The 21,032-nt window shown below is 38.2% G+C and overlaps 1 protein-coding gene across 1 annotated transcript in view; it reads right to left on the bottom strand.

Annotated features, from left to right (window-relative positions):
• LOC115414894 (kinesin-like protein KIF26A) overlaps positions 1-20,150 on the bottom strand; it is a 56,463-nt gene extending 36,313 nt beyond the window's left edge. The window contains 2 exon segments of the mRNA XM_030128254.1: positions 1,006-1,251; positions 19,998-20,150. Coding sequence (XP_029984114.1) covers positions 1,006-1,251; positions 19,998-20,150 — 399 coding nt within the window.
• Positions 20,151-21,032: the final 882 nt, after the last annotated feature.

Here is a 21,032-nt window from a genome sequence, read left to right as displayed (position 1 = left end):
TCTGTCTCTGTCTGTCTGTCTGTCTGTCCTCTGTCTGTCTGTCTGTCTGTCTCTGTCTGTCTCTGTCTCTCTGTCTGTCTGTCTGTCTGTCTGTCTCTGTCTGTCTGTCTGTCTGTCTCTGTCTGTCTGTCTGTCTGTCTCTGTCTGTCTCTGTCTCTCTGTCTGTCTGTCTGTCTGTCTGTCTCTGTCTGTCTGTCTGTCTGTCTGTCTTTAATCCGTCCACTGTCCCTTAAATCAAACCCAAACGTGTCCCGTCCGTCTCTTCCAGTTCAATCACATCCTGATAAAAACTGGTTTTGTCGATGCCGTTCCTTGTTTTCCAGGATAATTCCTTGGCTCTTTGCTCTCCTCCTACACTGACTCCATGTCTTGGACTAACTCCAGATCGTCTCCTGGTCCATGAACGTCCTCAGATCATCGTGGAATTAACTTTTGTCCGTCCGTCTTTGGGACGGTCTCCTGCGTCCGTCATCATCCTCTGGATTATCAGTGGATTTTCCTGTTTTCGTTTTGTAAACTTCCTTCTGGTTCTTCGTCGTCGTTAACTCCTCTGTGTTCCATCGGACCCGTCTAGTTCCAAACTCCTCAGGGTATTCCGTCAGTCTCACACTCCTCCGTCCATGTCTTCGTCCTTCGGGTCAGATCTTCGGCTCTGAGGTCGAGCTCCGAGTCGACACAAGTTTTCCAGAAACGAGCGGCTTTGAAACATGATCTGAAGGGTCGGAGCTTCACGTGGTCCGACCTCCACCTGGGGATTCTTCTCCTCTACATCCACCCCTGCTCCTGCTCCTCGTCTGGACGTTCTCCTCCTTTTCCTCCGTCTCCTTCTAACCCTACCTGTTTGTGCCTTTATTCTCCTCCTCCTCGGTCTGTTCAGACTCCTGCAGTATCGCTATGCTTCCCCCACCACCTCCACCTCCCCCTCCACCTCCTCCCCCCGTCCCTCCTCCCTCTGTCCTCCACCCTTCCTCCTCCTCCTCCTCTTCCTCCTGGAACTCCTCAGACTAAAGGACCGGATCGTGGTGGAAATGAAGTGGAGGATTCCTGCCTCTCGCTGCTGTCGCCGTGGTTGTTGTTGCCCGGGGAAACACTGGCGATGCTCCAGCCGCGCGTCCGTCCGTCTGCCCGTCCGTCTGTCGTTCGCATCACCTTCCCTCCCTCTCTCTCTCGCGCTTCAAAGCTCCGCCTCCACGCCATGGAAACGCTGTCGATCGCCCCCTCGCTGCCCTCAACCCCTCTCTCTCTCTCTCTCTGAGGATCCATGAATACTTCATGAGATGACAGACAGATACCCCCCCACCCCCCTTAACCCCCACCCCCCTAAACCCTCCGACCCCCCCACAGCTGGACTTCAAAGACCCTCAGTGCTCAGTGGGTTGGATCAGGAACAACACATTTCACACACCGATTAAAAAAAAAAAAAGTCTGATGCATAAATAAACACAGTTGATTTAATGAGTTAATGACGGATTTAAGGGAAAACGAGTTTAATTAATGAAGTCGTAAAGAATCAAGATGAAAAACTTCAACACATTCTGAAAAAAACGGACTAAACAGTCAACTTTAACGATCCAAATATTAAAAGTCTTATTTCAACTTCGTCTAGGTTGTTTTTCAGAATTGAAATGATCAAATATAGTCACTGCTCATCGTCTTTTCTTCAGACGCAACAAGAAAATACAGGAAATATGTCAAATATAAACAGCTGAAAAAGTCACTCATTTTTATTCGTTTTATTTGTTATTTTTGTCCATTTTATTGATGATTTTGTTTGTTTTTGTTCATTTTGTTGATTCTTTTGTTTGTTTTTTGTTCATTTTACTTGTGATTCTATAATTTTTCTTGATTATGTTCATTGTGTAGATTTTTTTGAACATTTTTGCTCAATTTGTTGATTATTTTATTTATTTTGTTGATTATTTGAGTGATTTTGTTGATTATTTTGTATATTTTGCAGATTTTTTGAATATGTTTGCTCAATTTGTTGATTATTTTATTTATTTTGTTGATTATTTGAGTGATTTGATGATTTTGTTAATATTGTCAATCGTTTTTTGGATTATTTTGTTCATTTTGTTGATTATTTTATCCATTTTGTTGATGATTTTGTTAATTTTATTGATTTTTTGTTTATTTTGTTAATTTTTTTCTTTATTCTTTTGTTCATTTTTATTCATTCTGTTGATTATTTTGTCCATTTTTATTCATTTTGTTGAATGTTTTGTTCATTTTGCAGATTTTTGAATGTGTTTATTCAATTTGTTGATTATTTTATTCATTTTGTTGATGGATTTGTTAATATTGCCGATTATTTTTTTGTTATTTTGTACATTTTGTTGATTTTTTTGTTTATTATTTTATCCATTTTTTGGTTCATTTTGTTGTTTATTTTGTTTTGTTCATTGTTAATTCTGTCATTATTTTATTCATTTTGAATCCCTATCCACATTCTGCAGCCCAGATGGGAACTGCTTTTGTTTCACAGTTTAATTTGTTGGCCTGCGTTGATTTAAATCATCCTTGTACTCTGATTCGTGTTCAACTTCTTTGTGGTCAAAACTAAACTGTTCTGATGCGATGACGCAAAAGGATGCGATAATTATAATAAGAGTAAAAATGTACGACCACGACAGAGAACGGAGCTTTGAGATGCAGCTTCAGGGTGAATTCAGTCAATAAACGGATGAAAAAGTGAAGGATAGCCGACACCACGGAGGGTGAAAGAGTGAGAATATGAGTGAATCTATCAGCGGGTCAGAACATCCATATCCTGAACGGACCGAATCAATACTGTGGAGCAGACGCCAATCGACAGGAGGCGGATCTGTCAGAGGAGCTTCTCGCCTGGGTTTACCTCCGACACATTTGAATCTCTACGGCTAGATCAGCTGCTTTCATTCAACGGACCGACAAACGGAATGACAAACGGAATGACAAACGGACCTACAAACGGACCGACAAACGGACCGACAAACGGAATGACAAACGGACCTACAAACAGACCGACAAACGGACCGACAAACGGACCTACAAACGGACCTACAAACGGACCTACAAATGGACCGACAAACGGACCTACAAACGGAACGACAAACGGAACGACAAACGGACCGACAAACAGACCTACAAACGGACCTGACAAACGGAACGACAAACAGACCTACAAACGGACCGACAAACGGACCTACAAACGGACCGACAAACGGACCGACAAACGGACCTACAAACGGACCGACAAACGGACCTACAAACGGAATGACAAACGGACCTACAAACGGACCGAAGGGGATGAGGCGATTCTTCACTCAGACAGAAACGGACCGAGTCACTGCCGATTATCTGGGTCAGAACAGAATGAACCCACGGGAGGTTTTCACCAAGTCCAGACACAAACACAAGAGGAATCTGCAAAAGACACCAGAACACAAGGACACGAACCAACACCGAATAGAACCAAACCAAAACTAAACAGAACCACACAGGAAAAAAACTGGACCAAACATAGGAGGGAACTCCAAAAGATACAGGACATGAACCAAAACCAAACAGAACCAACAGGAAAAACTGGCTCAAACACACATGCAGATTTTTGCTCATTTTGTTGATTATTTGGTTCATTTTTGTTGATTATTTGGTTCATTTTTGTTAATTATTTTTTGTTAATTATTTGGTTCATTTTTCATTTTGTTGATTATTTGGTTCAATTTAGTTAATTATTTAGTTAATTTTTGTTCATTATTTAGTTTTTTTTTTCATTTTGTTGATTATTTGGTTCATTTTTGTTCATTATTTGGTTTATTTTTGTTGATTATTTAGTTCATTTTGTTAATTATTTGGTTCATATTTGTCCATTTTGTTGATTATTTAGTTCAGTTTTGTTCATTATTTGGTTCACTTTGTTCAATTTGTTCATTATTTGGTTCATTTTTGTTGATTATTTGGTTCATTTTTGTTGATTATTTGGTTCATTTTTGTTCAATTTGTTGATTATTTTGTTAATTTTTGTTCATATTTTGCTCATATGTTTTTGCTAGATTTTGCTTATTTCTGATCAATTTCTTACTCGTATAAAACCTCTGAAAAATCTATCCAGAAATTACAATAATACTTAAATTCAATTAATGCCATTATTGGTTGAATCAACAAGTACAGAGGAAGTGAACGATGTGACAAAGGAGCAGGAAGTAAAAACAGGAAACCCCATGAAAGTGCCTCCGTCAGTGGTGGCTTTTATTGTGTGGTTCAGTGTTTTTGGATTAAAAACCATCAGAACAGCTGAACATCAGCCTCTTCTGCTGTTTCACTCTGTTCTTTACAGCTGAAGGGTCTTTTTAAGTATAAATCTAAGTACTTTCACGGTAAACCTTGGCAGTGGAGGCATGTGAAACAGTAAATTAAACCCAACTGGGAGCTGGACTTGAGGACTCGCTGGGGGGTCGATGCCAAAACCATCAGACCCTGCGTCGCTGCGACAAAACCTCCCATCAGGCACCACTTCTGCGCGGCGGGCGGCCAGATTCACTCAGAACGAGACGAGTGACACCAGGCGACGCAAAAACAGCTGTCAGAGCCGACGGGGGGAGGCAGGGTCACATGGTTTCACCCCGTCTACGAGCTGCAGCGCTTTGGTTCTAATTACGGATGACAACCCCAGCGTGGCAAAGTCAACCCCCCCCCCCCCGTCTGATATGTATGCATTAGCTGCTGTTCATGGTACAGAGAGCAAAGAGGACGAACAGGAGGACGGAAGAGGACGTTTAATTCACCCACTGACACAGAAAGAAGAAAAAGTGTCCCCAGTGAAGAACAAATACTGCACTTAGACCAGGACGGGGTTCAGGTGACCCCCCAGGACCTTTAACACACAAGGACTACAGTCTGTGGACACAAAGTCAGCTGTTTTTATTCTAACAGGGGTCTGAGATACAAAAACAAAAGACTAATGTCAGAATATAGTTTTATATTATGGGATAAATATATGTACATTGGTTCGTTTGGGTTCTATTATTATCTTTGTTTCCAAAATGACGGCTGGACAGATGGTTTGGACCGAATTTATATCAACACTGACTATTATTATTTTATCCTGGACTATGATTTTAAATGTTCTACCTCTAAATTTCTAGAATATTTCTCATGGTCTTTTGTGATCACTCATAAACCACCCCAAAAACCACCTAAAAACCATCCAAACACCACCTAAAAACCACCCAAAACACCACCTAAAACCACCCAAACACCACATAAAAACCACCCAGAAACCCACCCTAAAACCACCCAAAAACCACCCACACACCACATAAAAACCAACCAGAAAACCACCTAAAAACCACCCAAAAACCACCCAAAAACCACCCAAACACCACATAAAAACCAACCAGAAAACCACCTAAAAACCACCCAAAAACCACCCACACACCACATAAAAACCAACCAGAAAACCACCTAAAAACCACCCAAAACTTACCCAAAAACCACCCAAACACCACATAAAAACCAACCAGAAAACCACCTAAAAACCACCCAAAAACCACCCACACACCACATAAAAACCAACCAGAAAACCACCTAAAAACCACCCAAAAACCACCTAAAAACCACCCAAACACCACCTAAAAACCACCCAAACACCACCTAAAAACCACCCAAACACCACATAAAAACCAACCAGAAAACCACCTAAAAACCACCCAAAACTTACCCAAAAACCACCCAAACACCACATAAAAACCAACCAGAAAACCACCTAAAAACCACCCAAAAACCACCTAAAAACCACCCAAACACCACCTAAAAACCACCCAAACACCACATAAAAACCACCAGAAAACCACCTAAAAACCACCCAAAAACCACCCACACACCACATAAAAACCAACCAGAAAACCACCTAAAAACCACCCAAAAACCACCTAAAAACCACCCAAACACCACATAAAAACCAACCAGAAAACCACCTAAAAACCACCCAAAAACCACCCACACACCACATAAAAACCAACCAGAAAACCACCTAAAAACCACCCAAAACTTACCCAAAAACCACCCAAACACCACATAAAACCAACCAGAAAACCACCTAAAAACCACCCAAAAACCACCTAAAAACCACCCAAACACCACATAAAAACCAACCAGAAAAACCACCTAAAAACCACCCAAAAACCACCCACACCACATAAAAACCAACCAGAAAAACCACCTAAAAAACCACCCAAAACTTAACCCAAAACCACCCAAACACACATAAGAAAACCACCAGAAAACCACCCGAAAAACCACCCAAAAACCACCGAAAACCACCCAAACACCACATAAAAACCACCAGAAAACCACTAAAAAACCACCCACACACCACATAAAAACCAACCGAAAACCACCTAAAAACCAACTTAAAACCACCCCAAAAACCACCTAAAAACCACCCAAACACCCACATAAAAACCAACCAGAAAAACCACCTACAAACCACCCACACACCACATAAAAACCACCAGAAAACCACCTAAAAACCACCCAAAAAACCACTAAAAACCACCCAAACACCACAGAAAAACCAACCAGAAAACCACCCCACACCACATAAAAACCACCAGAAAACCACCTAAAAACCCCCAAAACTTACCCAAAAACCACCCAAACACCACATAAAACCAACCAGAAAACCACCTAAAAACCACCCAAACTTACCCAAAAACCACCCAAACACCATCTAAAAACCACCCAAACACCACATAAAAACCAACCAGAAAACCACCTAAAAACCACCCAAAACTTACCCAAAAACCACCCAAACACCACATAAAAACCACCCAAAAACCATCTAAAAACCACCCAAACACCACATAAAAACCACCCAAACACCATCTAAAAACCACCCAAAAACCATCTAAAAACCACCCAAACACCACATAAAAACCACCCAAACACCATCTAAAAACCACCCAAACACCACATAAAAACCACCCAAACACCATCTAAAAACCACCCAAAAACCATCTAAAAACCACCCAAACACCACATAAAAACCACCCAAACACCATCTAAAAACCACCCAAAAACCATCTAAAAACCACCCAAACACCACATAAAAACCACCCAAACACCATCTAAAAACCACCCAAAAACCATCTAAAAACCACCCAAACACCACATAAAACCACCCAAACACCACATAAAAACCAACCAGAAAACCACCTAAAACCACCCAAAACCCAAAAAACCCCACATAAAAACCCACAAACCACCTAAAAACCACCCCACACCACATAAAACCAACCAGAAACCACCTAAAAACCACCCAAAAACCACCCAAACACCACATAAAACCACCAAAAACCACCTAAACCACCCAAAACCACCCACACACACATAAAAACCACCCAGAAACCCACCCTAAAACCACCCAAAACCACCCAGAAACCCACCCTAAAACCACCCAAAAACCACCCAGAAACCCACCCTAAAACCACCCAAAACCACCCAGAAACCACATAAAAACCAACCGAAAACCACCTAAAAACCACCACAAAACTTACCCAAAAACCACCCAAACACCACATAAAAACCAACCAGAAAACCATCTAAAAACCACCCAAAACCACCTAAAAACCACATAAAAACCAACCAAAAACCACCTAAAAACCACCCAAAAACCACCCACACACCACATAAAAACCAACCAGAAAACCACCTAAAAACCACCCAAAACTTACCCAAAAACCACCCAAACACCACATAAAAACCAACCAGAAAACCACCTAAAAACCACCCAAAAACCACCTAAAAACCACCCAAACACCACATAAAAACCAACCAGAAAACCACCTAAAAACCACCCACACACCACATAAAAACCAACCAGAAAACCACCTAAAAACCACCCAAAAACCACCTAAAAACCACCCAAACACCACATAAAAACCAACCAGAAAACCACCTAAAAACCACCCACACACCACATAAAAACCAACCAGAAAACCACCTAAAAACCACCCAAAAACCACCTAAAAACCACCCAAACACCACATAAAAACCAACCAGAAAACCACCCACACACCACATAAAAACCAACCAGAAAACCACCTAAAAACCACCCAAAACTTACCCAAAAACCACCCAAACACCACATAAAAACCAACCAGAAAACCACCTAAAAACCACCCAAAACTTACCCAAAAACCACCCAAACACCACATAAAAACCAACCAGAAAACCACCTAAAAACCACCCAAAACTTACCCAAAAACCACCCAAACACCATCTAAAAACCACCCAAACACCACATAAAAACCAACCAGAAAACCACCTAAAAACCACCCAAAACTTACCCAAAAACCACCCAAACACCACATAAAAACCACCCAAAAACCATCTAAAAACCACCCAAACACCACATAAAAACCACCCAAACACCATCTAAAAACCACCCAAAAACCATCTAAAAACCACCCAAACACCACATAAAAACCACCCAAACACCATCTAAAAACCACCCAAACACCACATAAAAACCACCCAAACACCATCTAAAAACCACCCAAAAACCATCTAAAAACCACCCAAACACCACATAAAAACCACCCAAACACCACATAAAAACCACCCAAAAACTATCTAAAAACCACCCAAACACCACATAAAAACCACCCAAACACCATCTAAAAACCACCCAAAAACCATCTAAAAACCACCCAAACACCACATAAAAACCACCCAAACACCATCTAAAAACCACCCAAAAACCATCTAAAACCACCCAAACCACATAAAAACCACCCAAACACCACATAAAAACCAACCAGAAAACCACCTAAAAACCACCCACACACCACATAAAAACCAACCAGAAAACCACCTAAAAACCACCCAAAAACCACCTAAAAACCACCAAAACACCACATAAAAACCAACCAGAAAACCACCTAAAAAACCACCCACACACCAAATAAAACCAACCAGAAAACCACCTAAAAACCCCAAAACCCCTAAAAACCACCCAAACACCACATAAAAACCACCAGAAAACCACCACACACCCACATAAAAACCAACCAGAAAACCCCTAAAAACCACCCAAAACTTACCCAAAAACCACCCAAACACCACATAAAACCAACCAGAAAACCACCTAAAAACCACCCAAAACTTACCCAAAAACCACCACACCATCTAAAAACCACCCAAACACCACATAAAACCAACCAGAAAACCACCTAAAAACCACCCAAAACTTACCCAAAAACCACCCAAACACCACATAAAAACCACCCAAAAACCATCTAAAAACCACCCAAACACCACATAAAAACCACCCAAACACCATCTAAAAACCACCCAAAAACCATCTAAAAACCACCCAAACACCACATAAAAACCACCCAAACACCATCTAAAAACCACCCAAACACCACATAAAAACCACCCAAACACCATCTAAAAACCACCCAAAAACCATCTAAAAACCACCCAAACACCACATAAAAACCACCCAAACACCATCTAAAACCACCCAAAACCATCTAAAAACCACCCAAACACCACATAAAAACCACCCAAACACCATCTAAAAACCACCCAAAAACCATCTAAAAACCACCCAAACACCACATAAAAACCACCCAAACACCATCTAAAAACCACCCAAAAACCATCTAAAAACCACCCAAACACCACATAAAAACCACCCAAACACCACATAAAACCAACCAGAAAACCACCTAAAAACCACCCAACACACACCTAAAAACCACCAGAAAAACCACCTAAAAACCACCCCACACCACATAAAAACCAACCAGAAAACCACCTAAAAAACCCCCAAAAACCACCCAAACACCACATAAAACCAACCAGAAGAACCACCTAAAAACCACCCAAAAACCACCCACACACAATAAAACCAACCAGAAAACCCCTAAAAACCACCCAAAAAACACACCTAAAAACCACCCAAACACCACATAAAAACCACCAGAAAACCACCTAAAAACCACCCAAAGAACCACCCACACACCACATAAAAACCAACCAGAAAACCCCTAAAAACCACCCAAAACTTACCCAAAAAACCACCAAACACACACATAAAAACCACCAGAAAACCACCTAAAAAACCACCCAAAACCACCTAAAAACCCACATAAAAACCAACCAGAAAACCACCTAAAAACCCCCAAAAACCACCCACACACCACATAAAAAACCAACCCGAAAAACCACCTAAAAACCACCCAAAACTTACCCAAAAACCACCCAAACACCACATAAAAACCAACCAGAAAACCACCTAAAAACCACCCAAAAACCACCTAAAAACCACCCAAACACCACATAAAAACCAACCAGAAAACCACCTAAAAACCACCCACACACCACATAAAAACCAACCAGAAAACCACCTAAAAACCACCCAAAAACCACCTAAAAACCACCCAAACACCACATAAAAACCAACCAGAAAACCACCTAAAAACCACCCACACACCACATAAAAACCAACCAGAAAACCACCTAAAAACCACCCAAAAACCACCTAAAAACCACCCAAACACCACATAAAAACCAACCAGAAAACCACCCACACACCACATAAAAACCAACCAGAAAACCACCTAAAAACCACCCAAACTTACCCAAAAACCACCCAAACACCACATAAAAACCAACCAGAAAACCACCTAAAAACCACCCAAAACTTACCCAAAAACCACCCAAACACCACATAAAAACCAACCAGAAAACCACCTAAAAACCACCCAAACTTACCCAAAAACCACCCAAACACCATCTAAAAACCACCCAAACACCACATAAAAACCAACCAGAAAACCACCTAAAAACCACCCAAAACTTACCCAAAAACCACCCAAACACCACATAAAAACCACCCAAAAACCATCTAAAAACCACCCAAACACCACATAAAAACCACCCAAACACCATCTAAAAACCACCCAAAAACCATCTAAAAACCACCCAAACACCACATAAAAACCACCCAAACACCATCTAAAAACCACCCAAACACCACATAAAAACCACCCAAACACCATCTAAAAACCACCCAAAAACCATCTAAAAACCACCCAAACACCACATAAAAACCACCCAAACACCACAAAAAACCACCCAAAAACCATCTAAAAACCACCCAAACACCACATAAAAACCACCCAAACACCATCTAAAAACCACCCAAAAACCATCTAAAAACCACCCAAACACCACATAAAAACCACCCAAACACCATCTAAAAACCACCCAAAAACCATCTAAAAACCACCCAAACACCACATAAAAACCACCCAAACACCACATAAAAACCAACCAGAAAACCACCTAAAAACCACCCAAACACCACATAAAAACCAACCAGAAAACCACCTAAAAACCACCCACACACCACATAAAAACCAACCAGAAAACCACCTAAAAACCACCTAAAAACCACCCAAACACCACATAAAAACCAACCAGAAAACCACCTAAAAACCACCCAAAACTTACCCAAAAACCACCCAAACACCATCTAAAAACAAATCTAAAAATCAAACACATCTAAAATCAAACACACATGTAATATAAACTCACCCTGATCCAACAGAGATGGAATTGGCTTTAACTCTTTCGGTGCCAGACAGTTAAGGGGCTAATAAGCCTTAAAAGTGCCACAGAATTTGGCCGTTTTTCAGTATTTTGCGTCGTTTTTATGATATTTGAAGAATTCTGCATATGATTTCATTCATAAATTCATTCATAAAATTTCCCAAGCAGAAAACGAAACGCGAGCTCTTCCTTAGTCAAAAACCGCTCAGTAACATCCGACCGATTGCTACTTAGATTCAAAACTCACCGGACGCAGCCGATTCATTATTGATCGTAATTTGCATAATTTATTCGGTCGCGTGACCTCAAATTCCCGTCTGATTGGTCTCAAAAGGGGGACACAGAAAGAACGTCATCGAAATGTGAGAAAGAAATGGGGGTGGATGGTTTGTTTGTACACAAATATGGCGTGTTCTCCAAAGCCGATCTGATCGGCCCGTGGCACTTTACAGGTTGTATTCGTAAAGCTGATTTAATCGGCCCATGGCACTGAAAGAGTTAATGAAAGACGTAATGACATATAATAACTTCAATGTTTTTCTGAGATCACTGATGTGATGATGTGTGGTTTTCTTATATATGTGTATATATATATATATATATATATATATATATATATATATATATATATATACACACACATATATACATATACATATATACATATATATATATATATATATATATATATATATAATATAACATCATCTGCATACAGTGATATCTGGGGATTTCATCCTATGTTTTGTGTAAGTCAATGAAGACATGAACCTGGTCCTCTTTCGACCCTGTGACACTGGAGGACATCTCAGCACTTTTATCCAAAACGAAACCCTCCTCCAACTCTGCAGACCTCCTCCCCCATAAGCTCCTTGTCGGTGTCTTTGACACTATTGGACCATGGGTCACAAAGTTTTTTAACCTGTCGCTCACAACTGGTTTGTTTCCCAGCTCCTTCAAACAGGCCATCATAGAACCTAAAGAAAACCACACTGGACCCCACAGACTTCAAAAGCTCCAGGCCCATTTCAAAGCTCCCCCCTATTGGCCAAAATCCTTGAGAAAGCAGTGTCTAAACAACTGACAGCTTTTCTGGAGACACACCAGATCTATGACACTTTTCAGTCTGGGTTTAGACAACGCCACTCAACAGAAACCGCACTATTAAAAGTGTCCAGTGACATCCTGATGGCGGCTGACTCCGGGAAATCCACGGTCTTGGTCCTGCTAGATCTGTCCTCGGCCTTTGACACAGTGGACCATCCCATAATGATTGAGAGACTGAGGGACCTGGTAGGGATGTCAGGTCCTGTGCTAGACTGGTTCTCCTCTTACCTGACTGGCAGAAGCTTCACTGTGTCAATAAACAACTTCCAATCTGACTCAGCGGATCTACTGTGTGGTGTGCCCCAAGGCTCTGTCCTGGGACCAGTCCTATTCTTACTCTATGTCCTCCCACTTGGCCACATTATCCGACAGTACAGTGATGTCTCCTATCATCTATTCGCGGATGACATCCAGATGTACTGCTCCTTTAACTCCTCTGAGCCCCACAAACTGAGTTCCTTAATCAACTGCTTGTCAGAGCTGAAGCAGTGGCTAAATGAGAACAGCCTCCAGCTGAACTCCAGCAAAACTGAGACCCTCATCATTGCCCCGGACAGTGCAATCCCAGGGATCAAACATCACCTTGGAGACCTGAGTTCCTCGGTAAAGACCAAACTGAGGAATCTGGGTGTCATCTTTGACCAGGACATGTCTTTAGAATTCTACTCCAAACACCAAGTCAAAAACTGTTTCTTCCACCTACGCAACATCTCCAAACTCAGATCTATGGTGTCCACAAATGAGCTCGAGATGATCGTTCACGCTTTCGTATCTTCTGGCTTAGACTACTGCAACAGCCTGTTTACATGTTTAAACAGAAGGAGCTGGCCCGTCTACAGTTTGTCCAGAACTCTGCTGAAGGCTCCTGACCCGCACAAACAGGAGAACCCACATCACTCCCATCCTTAAATCTCTCCACTGGCTCCTGTTCTATATCGTCTTCATTTCAAAATTCTTGTGCTAACTTTCCGGGCCCTACATGGCCAGGCCCCTGCATACATTGCTTCCCTGATCCAGCCCTACAGCTCGACTCGTAGCTTGAGGTCTTCAGGACAGTACCTGCTGATGGTTCCACACACCTGCTGATGGTTCCACGGACCTGTTTTAGCACATGCGGTGACAGGTCTTTTAAAGCTGTGGACCACGTCTATGGAATGACCTGCCTCTACACCTACGGTCCATGGACTCTGTACAGAGCTTTAAGAAACACCTCAAAACCCTCCTGTTCAAAAAGGCTTTTTAGTCTCCCACCTGACCCAGGACCACCACAGACTGACTACACTCTATGTATTCATCATAACGTACTCCATGTGTCATCCCCCCCCCCCAGTCTCTCTATATCTCTATCGCTCTCTCTTTTCTCCTCCTTTACTCTCTCTCTCTCTCTTTAACCCCAACTGGTCAAGGCAGACGTCCATCCTTCAGGAGTCTGGGTCTGCTCCAGGTTTCTGCCCGTTAAAGGGAAGTTTTTCCTCGCCACTGTCACCAATCACAAGTGTTTGCCCCTGAAGGATTCTGTTGGGTCTCTGTAAACTTAATTTGATTCTGATTTGAATTGATAAAGCACTTTGTGACTCTGTCTGTGAAAAGTGCTCGATAAATAAAATTTACTTTACTTTACTTTATGATGTTGCTAACATTGAAAACTCCTTCACGTTAGACTAATATGACGCCCAGTTCAGTTCGACGTCAGACTTTTATACTTTTACTGCGGAGTGAGTTCTTCTATGGGAGGAAACTATATGTGGTCTTTAACAGACCAAACTCCACCTGAAGCGTGACGACAGAAAATCAGATCTACATGGTCTCAGGTAATAATAATAATCATACATTTTATTTATAGGCGCCTTCCTTGGCACTCAAGGACACCGTACAGTAAAACAGTAAAACAGAAGAGTATAAAACAACCAATAACGCAGAGTAAAAAATAAAAGGCAGGTTAAAATAAAAAACTGGACAATGCAGTTGTGTTCACAAAGAGAAAGAGGTCCTAAACAGATGCGTTTTGAGTCTGGATTTGAAGACAGGGAGTGAAGTGATGTTTCTGAGGTCTGGTGGCAGGGAGTTCCAGAGTTGGGGAGCAGAGTGGCTGAATGCTGTGCTCCCCATGGTGGTGAGACGGGCAGAGGGAACAGTGAGGTGGATGGAGGAGGAAGATCGGAGGGTACGAGAGGGAGTGGCAACACGGTGTCGTCATGTTGTTGCAGATTTGACCGTAAACCCTGTATTGGTCTGAGTTTTACCTCCTGTTCTCCACCAAGGGGGGGTTGACTTCCCCAAAGTGGATTTTCTATCTTTAGTCCTGAGTTTCCAAATCTCATCCTGGTGGTTAAGCCCCTCCCACCACCACCACCACACACCCCTGGAGCTGCATCAATGCACCAAAATGAGACCATAGAAGTCGACTCTTTGTCATCATTTCCTGTTACTGTACTTTATTATTGAATCATTTGTGTGCATGTGTTTGGGTACTGTCTATTTCCTGAATCCGTCTCTGTTTCCAGTTAAAATAAGTCTGTTTCACACATTATTATTAATGACCGACGCTCAGATTCATGTGGGGCTTCAATGAACAGATACTGTTTTTTATCAGAGGGAATTGTGGGATTTCACTGCAGACCTCCAAACAGATGGAGTCACCAGTAAAACCCCAGGACCACATACTGTGTTAACCCTCAACGCTCCGGTACTTTTCTGCATCCGCTGTTGAATCTGCACACGTCAACGTCTTGTGTTTTTCTGGCAGGAAGCCTGGACTCCGGGAACCTAATGAAGGCAGCTTTTGGACGGAGGCATGAGGGGTTTCTGTTACTGTTTTCCATCCAAAGGAGACGACATGCGGCTTAAAATCTGCACTTTTCCAAAGGCGTCGTGACTCTTCGGGAAGCGTCCAGAGCAGGTTCGGCTGCTGAGTCACCTCGTTTCTGGCGACTCATCACTGATGTAAATATTCTGCTGAGTCACCGGGAGATGGATGTGACGTCACTGCAGCATCCAGAGCCTCATCAGGACCAGGACCAGGACCAGGACCTCAGCAAAGAACTGGGTCTAGACCAGAGTCAGGATGGAGTCCCTCCAAGACGATCAGTCCCATTAAACCTGATCCAGTCCAATCCATGTATCATTAGGGCTGTAAGAAAATATCGGTTCTGCAATATATCGCAATATTTCATTTCACAATACTGTATCAATATGTAAAAGTACTGCATCGATATTAAAATGTACTGTATCAATATGTAAAAGTACTGTACCGATATGTAAAAGTACTGCATCGATACTAAAAAGTACTGTATCAATATTTAAAAGTACTGCATCGATATTAAAAAGTACTGTATCGATATATAAAAGTACTGCATCGATATTTTCACGTAGTCTGAGCTCAGACTACGTGACCATGGCGGGTTCAAAATAATTTTAAAAATTCAGAAATCTGAATAAAGTAATCATTACAATAGCAATTAAAATCAACAAAAATAATCAATTAAATGAATAAAAATGAGCAAAATTTGTTCAATCATGATTAAAATGAACAAAAATAAACAAAACAATCAATAAAATGAACAAAAATTTGGAAAATCATGAAAAAAATGAACAAAATAATCAATAAAATGAATAAATGAAAACAAATAATCATTGCAATAACAATTTGAACCAACAAAATAATCAATAGAATGAATAATACTGAGTAAAAATTAGGAAATTAATGAACCAAAATGAACAAAATAATCAAAAAAATGAACAAATTTGAACAAAATTATACAATAATTCAAATCAACAAAAACAATCAAAAAAATACCCAAAATTAGAAAAAAAAAAAAAAAAAACGACAAACAAAAATTATCAAAGTAATTTTAAAAAATTAACAAAATAAACATTACAATAATAATTGAAACCAACGAACATAATTAGCCAAATGAATAAAAGTGATCAAACTAATACAGTGATTAGTTTATGTAATAAACTCTTATTTCTTGGACTGTAGTTAAATAAAGGTAAATAAATAAACTGTGGTTAAATAAAGGCAAATAAATAAATAAACAAACAAACAAACAAATAAATAAATAAACTGTGGTTAAATAAAGGTAAATAAATAAACTGTGGTTAAATAAAGGCAAATAAATACATAAATAAACAAACAAATAAATAAATAAATAAACTGTGGTTAAATAAAGGTAAATAAATAAACTGTGGTTAAATAAAGGCAAATAAATAAACTGTGGTTAAATAAAGGCAAATAAACAAACAAACAAACAAACAAACAAACTGTGGTTAAATAAAGGTAAATAAATAAACTGTGGTTAAATAAAGGTAAATAAATTAATAAACTGTGGTTAAATAAAGGCAAATAAATAAATAAATAAATAAATAAATAAACTGGTTAAATAAAGGTAAATAAATAAACTGGTTAAATAAAGGTAAAATAAACTGGTTAAATAAAGGTAAATAAATAAACTGGTTAAATGAAGGTAAATAAATAAACTGTGGTTAAATAAAGGTAAATAAATAAACTGTGGTTAAATAAAGGTAAATAAATTAATAAACTGTGGTTAAATAAAGGCAAATAAATAAATAAATAAATAAATAAATAAATAAACTGGTTAAATAAAGGTAAATAAATAAACTGGTTAAATAAAGGTAAAATAAACTGTGGTTAAATAAAGGTAAATAAATAAACTGGTTAAATGAAGGTAAATAAATAAACTGTGGTTAAATAAAGGTAAATAAATAAACTGTGGTTAAATAAAGGTAAATAATAAACTGGTTAAATAAAGGTAAATAAATAAACTGGTTAAATAAGGTAAATAAACTGTGGTTAAATAAAGGTAAATAAATAAACTGGTTAAATAAAGGTAAATAAATAAACTGTGGTTAAATAAAGGTAAATAAATAAACTGTGGTTAAATAAAGGTAAATAAATAAACTGGTTAAATAAAGGTAAATAAATAAACTGGTTAAATAAAGGTAAATAAATAAACTGTGGTTAAATAAAGGTAAATAAATAAACTGGTTAAATAAAGGTAAATAAATAAACTGTGGTTAAATAAAAGTAAATAAATAAACTGGTTAAATAAAGGTAAATAAATAAACTGTGGTTAAATAAAGGTAAATAAATAAACTGTGGTTAAATAAAGGTAAATAAATAAACTGGTTAAATAAAGGTAAATAAATAAACTGGTTAAATAAAAGTAAATAAATAAACTGGTTAAATAAAGGTAAATAAATAAACTGTGGTTAAATAAAGGTAAATAAATAAACTGGTTTAAATAAAGGTAAATAAATAAACTGGTTAAATAAAGGTAAATAAATAAACTGTGGTTAAATAAAGGTAAATAAATAAACTGGTTAAATAAAGGTAAATAAATAAACTGTGGTTAAATAAAGGTAAATAAATAAACTGTGGTTAAATAAAGGTAAATAAATAAACTGTGGTTAAATGAAGGTAAATAAATAAACTGGTTAAATGAAGGTAAATAAATAAACTGTGGTTAAATAAAGGTAAATAAATAAACTGGTTAAATAAAGGTAAATAAATAAACTGGTTAAATAAAGGTAAATAAATAAACTGGTTAAATGAAGGTAAATAAATAAACTGTGGTTAAATAAAGGTAAATAAATAAACTGGTTAAATGAAGGTAAATAAATAAACTGTGGTTAAATAAAGGTAAATAAATAAACTGGTTAAATGAAGGTAAATAAATAAACTGTGGTTAAATAAAGGTAAATAAATAAACTGTGGTCAAATAAAGGTAAATAAATAAACTGGTTAAATAAAGGTAAATAAATAAACTGTGGTTAAATAAAGGTAAATAAATAAACTGTGGTTAAATAAAGGTAAATAAATAAACTGGTTAAATAAAGGTAAATAAATAAACTGTGGTTAAATAAAGGTAAATAAATAAACTGTGGTTAAATGAAGGTAAATAAATAAACTGTGGTTAAATAAAGGTAAATAAATAAACTGTGGTTAAATAAAGGTAAATAAATAAACTGGTTAAATAAAGGTAAATAAATAAACTGGTTAAATAAAGGTAAATAAATAAACTGTGGTTAAATAAAGGTAAATAAATAAACTGGTTAAATAAAGGTAAATAAATAAACTGTGGTTAAATAAAGGTAAATAAATAAACTGGTTAAATAAAGGTAAATAAATAAACTGTGGTTAAATAAAGGTAAATAAATAAACTGTGGTTAAATGAAGGTAAATAAATAAACTGTGGTTAAATAAAGGTAAATAAATAAACTGTGGTTAAATAAAGGTAAATAAATAAACTGGTTAAATAAAGGTAAATAAATAAACTGGTTAAATAAAGGTAAATAAATAAACTGTGGTTAAATAAAGGTAAATAAATAAACTGGTTAAATGAAGGTAAATAAATAAACTGTGGTTAAATAAAGGTAAATAAATAAACTGTGGTTAAATAAAGGTAAATAAATAAACTGTGGTTAAATAAAGGTAAATAAATAAACTGTGGTTAAATAAAGGTAAATAAATAAACTGTGGTTAAATGAAGGTAAATAAATAAACTGTGGTTAAATAAAGGTAAATAAATAAACTGTGGTTAAATAAAGGTAAATAAATAAACTGTGGTTAAATAAAGGTAAATAAATAAACTGTGGTTAAATGAAGGTAAATAAATAAACTGTGGTTAAATAAAGGTAAATAAATAAACTGTGGTTAAATGAAGGTAAATAAATAAACTGTGGTTAAATAAAGGTAAATAAATAAACTGTGGTTAAATAAAGGTAAATAAATAAACTGTGGTTAAATGAAGGTAAATAAATAAACTGTGGTTAAATAAAGGTAAATAAATAAACTGTGGTTAAATGAAGGTAAATAAATAAACTGTGGTTAAATAAAGGTAAATAAATAAACTGTGGTTAAATGAAGGTAAATAAATAAACTGTGGTTAAATAAAGGTAAATAAATAAACTGTGGTTAAATGAAGGTAAATAAATAAACTGTGGTTAAATAAAGGTAAATACATAAACTGTGGTTAAATAAAGGTAAATAAATAAACTGTGGTTAAATAAAGGTAAATAAATAAACTGTGGTTAAATAAAGGTAAATACATAAACTGTGGTTAAATGAAGGTAAATAAATAAACTGTGGTTAAATAAAGGTAAATACATAAACTGTGGTTAAATGAAGGTAAATAAATAAACTGTGGTTAAATAAAGGTAAATAAATAAACTGTGGTTAAATAAAGGTAAATAAATAACAGTGTTTCCAGTCCGAGGTGATAATAACTGACTCTGGATCAGATTCCAGATCAGATGTTTACTCTTGTTTCCGTCACAGACTCTGTGATGCTTGAGCGTCCTGGCCGTCGTCCAATCAGAGCCCTCCGTCGGCTCCGCGGGGGCTGAAGGGTAATCGAGTCTTCAAAGATCCTCAGATAAAAGTCTCCGCTCGCACCGTCCTCTGGCTGATGCATGCTGGGACGTCTTTGAAGTCGACCCGGGGCTCCGGGCTCGACCGAGGGGATTCAGCTGAGCTCTGGCGGAGGGGGCGGGGCTTCACATCACACGGCCTCTGGTGGGCTCGGTCTTAAATATTTATGTGGACTTTGTAGACGATCCACCGACACGTTCGTTCATCTAAACCCGGAGGACGTTTGACGACCTGGAGACGGAAAATAAACACCAACACCGCCTCCGGTTCTGTCAATGGCGGCTCCTGACGAGATCACATGACCGCATCTACGGGGAACTGGTCCGATCCTGGTCTGATGTAGATCCTAGACCGGTCCAGTCCAGTCCTGGGTCCGGTCCTGGTCTTTATCATATTTCAATCATCCACAGCGTCAGAAATCCAACAGCTGATGAATAGAACTGTCCCACTACAATTCCCAAGATGCATTTCACCACCTGGTCTAAAAGTGTCCTGAACCCTGCTGACCGTCAGCACCAGTTTATTCCATTTATCCACTACTTTGGTTCATTTTATTGATTATTTTGCTAATTTTTTTATGCATTTTACTGATATTTCCCTCCATTTCATGATTATTTTGTGAATTTTTATTCATTTCATTGATTATTTTACCCATTTCATTATCTCCACCAGGACGTATTGTGATCGCTTTGCTTTGTGTGTTTGCGTGTTTGTTAGCAAGATAACTCAAAAAGTTATGGACGGATTTTCATGAAATTTTCAGGAAATGTTGATACTGGCAGAAGGAAGACATGATTAAATGTTGGTGGTGATGGGGGGGTGGGGGGCACGCACGGGGGCCCAGTGATCTACCTTGGCGGAGGTCTGCGCTCTCCGAGTGCTTTTCTTGTTCAATGTATTTATTTCGTTGATTACTTCACTCATT

This window comes from Sphaeramia orbicularis, chromosome 24 (genome assembly GCF_902148855.1).
Source record: "Sphaeramia orbicularis chromosome 24, fSphaOr1.1, whole genome shotgun sequence".
Taxonomy (NCBI): domain Eukaryota; kingdom Metazoa; phylum Chordata; class Actinopteri; order Kurtiformes; family Apogonidae; genus Sphaeramia; species Sphaeramia orbicularis.
This window is presented reverse-complemented; position numbering and strand designations above follow the sequence as displayed.